The sequence below is a fragment of the Cucurbita pepo genome, chromosome LG14, assembly GCF_002806865.2.
Source record: "Cucurbita pepo subsp. pepo cultivar mu-cu-16 chromosome LG14, ASM280686v2, whole genome shotgun sequence".
NCBI lineage: Eukaryota > Viridiplantae > Streptophyta > Magnoliopsida > Cucurbitales > Cucurbitaceae > Cucurbita > Cucurbita pepo.
This window is the reverse complement of record NC_036651.1, coordinates 7,016,073-7,021,146: the sequence shown is the minus strand read 5'-3', so window position 1 is coordinate 7,021,146 and position 5,074 is coordinate 7,016,073. Positions and strand designations below refer to the sequence as shown.

Sequence of the window (5,074 nt, the reverse complement as noted above, 5' to 3'; positions counted from 1 at the left end):
TCCCAACATTTGAATTTCCAACATGTCTCCACGCCATTTTCCACAATGTTCAGGGGTGTATTCGGAAGAGTAATTTAAATTATTTTCTCTGTGCTTATTTTATTTTATATCATATATATTATAATTTTATAAATTCAAAACTTTTTTTGGATCTAACTCCCATGAACGTTATGACAAAAAAAAAAAAAAATAAAAAAAAAAAAAAATTATATATATATATATATATATAATATTATTTAATTTTGGTAATGCCTTTTGAGAAGTTGTACGCATTTGGAGTTTGTCCCCATCGGCTATTTTTCAAAAAGAGAAAAAAAAGTTTTTTTTTTTCATAAATATATATATAAATATAAATATAAATATTTTTTTGTGGGCAATAAATATTAAATTGATTGTAGTTGTATAGATTTTCGCTACAGTGAACAAGGCGAGAAAAGAGAAACCACGCTCCCGTCTTCTTCTTCATTCTGCTGCAAATCGGTTCTTCGATTTCTGAGCTTAGGGCTTTATCGGGGAGTTTTCCGATACACATTGCCGCTCCTTGTTTTGGAAAAAGAGGGCGATCGGCATTTCGTTTTCAGCGGAGGTGGAGTGAACAGTGGAAGAAGGAAGAAATGGATGAGGAAATGGAGGTTGAGCCGGTTGTGTTTGAGGCTTATGAAGTTGACATTGAGTATGAGTTTGATGCGGCTAGGTATTTTGATTTCACTCGCGAGGAGAGTTTTGATGAGGCTTGTCAAGCTGAGCTTTGGTTCGAGTCTGCTGGAAGCTACCCTCCTTCTCGTGAGTAATCTCGAGGCTTTGTTCTTGGTGTTCTGTTTGTTTGTCCATTGGTTTGTATCTATGTCTTTGTGTTATTTTTGGAGTTTGTGGCTTGTTTCTGGTTTTGGGAGCTTTGGTGATCGTTTTTTGAGGGATTTTACTGACGAATCTGACGTTGAGATTTTCGTTTTTACTTGCTTATACTAATCTTTAAGATGTTCCACTTTCGTTGTTTTAGCTGTGGATTTATTTCTTTGATTTTCGTGGAGTGAGGAGACTGGAATTTGTGATTTTCTTGAAATGTTGGGCACGAGGAGCGTGTCAAGGGAGTTGGAATTCATGATTTTCTTGAAATAATGTGGCATTTTCATTGCGCTCATTTTTTTTTCTTTTTGTTTTTCGTTTCTTTGTGTCAGCGTTCGTAGCGAAACTGTTTTTGAGGGAAGAATGTCTTCTTGCTATTGAAAATGCATCTAACAAATCTGAGGGTCAGAATAACATAATTGGTTCGCTTAATGGTGCCAGTCAGGAAGCTGGTTCAGTACGCGAGAATGACCGAGGTACATTTCTGGTTTAAGTTCCTCATGTCTTCTGTCCATCTCTGCTTTGATATACTACTCTGCTTGGTGGTTGATGATAACACATTACGAGATTATCTTGTAGATTACCAAGGAGCAAACAGAGGAATCTTCACCAATTTACGAGATGGAGATGTACAAAAACTTCATAATCAACAGCTCCAATTTACATCAGGTGGGTAGTCTGTTTTGAAGAAGTAACTAGTGAATGAAATCAAATTCTTTTCAAATATGAATGAATTTTACATTTTTGGGAGGGGAGACTATATGGGTATATGAATTGACAACTTTTCTTTTTTCCCTTTTAATATGTTTTTTTTTAAAATCGTTTCTGTTTTACCAGGATCTACATCATACAATCATTCATCCCTGAACAAACCCAAAGTTAAAGCCTCATCTTGTGTCAAGCCATCTAAACCCCGGAGCACTACTCTGATGAAATCGACAGCAAGCCACTTAGCGAGACAAAACTTCCCTGCTCAACATACTGATATCAAGTGAGTGCTAGTGAGGCTGTTTCATTTAATTTTCTTGATTGTATATAGGCCGAATCTGCTTCTATTTGGTATCGTTGTGTGTTTTTTTGCAAAATTTCACCAGCTTTTTGGTTGGACATTGGCCAAACTTAGAGGACATTTGTGGGTTTTTCTTATGTGCATAATTGTCAGAATGTCCTCTTAGTTTGGACAAAGTGATCTAATTTTCGTAGAAAGCCTATTTGCTTACTGAGGCTAGTAATGATTCTGTTCTTTGAATAACAAATGCATGTTCTGTATTCATTCTTCTAGTAATTTTAGGTTTGGATGTTTAGGTTGCAGAGAGTAGTTAAAAACAATGAGACAAGTGTCTGTGGTTCTGTTATCGAAAGTCAGGCTATCAAGAAGCAGAAACTGGATGGTGGTCACTCGCATAAGGTACATATGTTGTACAATATATCATGGTCTCTCTGATCTATGATTTTGTTGATTTGTCCTGATATCTTTCTCTAATCATCGATATATTCTAATCTCCATAAATTATAAAAGGTCTTTTGATGGTGTTTCTGAAAAATCTTTCATTATTGTTCATATTATCTTTACTTGTATTGTTTATCTCACTATAAAATGGCTCGTATTGTGCCTCGTATAGTGCCTTAGTGTGCAGTTGAGTACTTTTGCTGATTATGGAGTCTTGGTATGAGCTCTAACTTTAATCTTGCATACAGGTGAATGAAATAAAGCAGCAGACTAATTTAGTCCACAAGCTTCCCAAAAAGGTGTGCTATTTTATTATTATTATTATTTTTTTATGTATATATCAGCACTAACCCCTTGCATAAAGTCCATTTAAGAAAAAATGTTCTTCATGATAGCTTTCAAATGAACAAGTTAAGATGTTCTTCGAGACATGCTAGTGTATCTTCAAATTTTGATATCTTAGACTGTAAATTCCGTAGCTTTACCATCTTATTAACTGTGTTCTTCAGCCTTATATTTTTTCTTTGCCTGCACTATTTTTAAGTGTGATTTGGGGTAATTCAACTGAATTCGGATTCTAATTATACTGATTAGTAAATCTTAGTGTTATTATATGCAAGCATATAAGTATCTTGATGTGTATTGGCAGGATGGAGTTGCTGATAAAACTACTAAAAATGTCAAGCTGAAGATTACAATTCCTAGGCAGCCTGATCTTGAAACAGCACAAAGGGCACATAGAATAAGGTTTGAAATTGTTACGACTTCAATTTTCTTTAGTTACAAAATCTAGGTCCCAGATTATTCATAGGGGTTACAGTTGCTTAATTGCTTTGATGTCAGACTGAAAAGTAGGATGGAAGAAGATTACGAGACAACTACTCGAAGATTTAGAGCCCGTCCATTAAACAGAAAAGTTGGTACTTGTATCTGATAGTATTTGGTGATTCATGAATTGCTGTTTCCTTTTTGCTGATTGACGATGCGTTTCCTTTTCATATTGCAGATTTTAGAGGGGCCATCACTTCCGCTCTTAAAGAAAAGCACTCCCAAATTGCCTGAGTTTCAAGTGAGAAACATTTATATTCTTATCCAATAGGATGATAGCAAGTTTCCTTGGAGAAGAATAAAAAAGAAGGAACAAAATGGCTTTTATTCTATTCCTCATGTTGTCTTTTGTGTCTGTTTCTTTGCCTTTAGGAATTTCACTTGAGGACGTTGGAGAGGGCCATGCAAAATACTTCTGCTGTTTCATCTTCAGCCTTTCATCATGATTATTCTGACATTACAGTCACTAGAAACTTGGAGTCAAGAAGGTATTAAAATGAAAAAGAATCTTGTACTGCTTCCAATAAAATACAAATACTTATGTTCTTTTGTCGCAATGCTAATAAGTTGCATTTATCTGCCAAGATCAAATGCCATTGATGATCAAAAGCATGATGAGTATCATATAATGCAGAATTTCAAGGCTTGCCCTCTTAATAGAAAGGTAAATAATTACTTTATTGGTGCTTTGATTGATTAATGTTGAGCAATTAGACTTAGTTATGGCGTGATTGGTAGATATTTTCAAGTAAAGGTGAAATGGGCGTTTTTAGAAATAGCAAGCAAGAAACCACAATACCAATGGTAAGCTTTTATTTCTCCCCATATTTCCTTAACGCATATTCTTACCTTTCCTATTCCTAAAAGTCTCTAAGACGACATCAAATTACTGCATTCAGGAATTTAAATTCCATAGCGAGAAGAGAATTTTGCAACCACCAACAGAACTTTTCACCAAGGTAGATTATGTTAAATTTGTTTTGTTTAGACTTTTTTTTTTTTAATATTTCTGTATATCATTAGTTCTAATATTAATATGATTGTTTTAATATTCTTATTAGCTTTCGCTAACATCTCAATTCCATTCAAATAATGGACACTTGACAAAAGTTCCTTCCCGTCCATCCATACCTTTGAAGGTATTAATTCATTTTCATAACTTCGAAATTGCCTGTATTCACTTGCGATTACTGATATTCATATTTCTTTAGAAACTTAAAATTTTCTAACTATCTAAATTCTTTTATTGTCGATCTTTTTGGGATAAGAGCTCAAAGGAAAATAATTTGGTGTTGTTTCAACCAGAACGTAAGGTAAATATTGTTTCAACCAGATCTTTCTTGTTCTACATTTCATTTTAATGTCTTACAAAAGGTTTCTTCAAGATTTTGCATTCACTGGTAGATGCGATGTTTTATTTTAACTTTTGTCTTACATATTAGTATTCTGTTGTAGATAACTCAATTGGTGAAAGAAACGCCTCCATTTGCGGGAAAACATATTTATTTGGAAAATAATGGATGCATATCTGATTCCTGCAACAGCCAGTTGACCGTGAGGTACATATGGATAATTGTGATAATTTTGCAAATCATCTTACCACTTGAATTAGATCTAAAGAAAAATATTTTAACCATACAGGAACATGGGAATTCGCTAAGCATTCAGAACTCTGTAAGAATGGTTTCTTTCTGCCAGGGCATCTGATTTTGGTTTCAGCCTTTAAATAGAAACCATTAAACATGATGTTGATAACAACAGTACAGGAGAGGTTCTCGAGCTATTTTTTCTTCATAGAAATCGATTGAAGTCCATAGAATACAGGAAAGGATGTCATTTTCTAGATTTTATCTATCCAACTCTTTATGTTCCCCCAACTTGTATCCAAATCCAAATAAGCCTGCAAGTTTGCCGGATATGTACAGCAATCATTGCCTTCCCGCCCCCCCC

General features: G+C 34.5%; 1 protein-coding gene across 1 annotated transcript; it reads left to right on the top strand.

The window, feature by feature from the left end:
• The first annotated feature begins 408 nt into the window (after positions 1-408).
• On the top strand, positions 409-5,055 carry LOC111809825 (protein TPX2-like). Its single transcript, XM_023696265.1, has 17 exons — positions 409-783; positions 1,179-1,322; positions 1,426-1,515; positions 1,684-1,837; positions 2,152-2,254; positions 2,545-2,595; positions 2,946-3,043; positions 3,140-3,212; positions 3,303-3,365; positions 3,497-3,612; positions 3,710-3,788; positions 3,863-3,928; positions 4,024-4,083; positions 4,186-4,263; positions 4,393-4,437; positions 4,580-4,683; positions 4,766-5,055. Exons 1-17 carry the CDS (start codon positions 615-617, stop codon positions 4,782-4,784), a joined length of 1,512 nt encoding a protein of 503 aa, XP_023552033.1. The 5' UTR covers positions 409-614; the 3' UTR covers positions 4,785-5,055.
• The last annotated feature ends 19 nt before the right edge of the window (positions 5,056-5,074 follow it).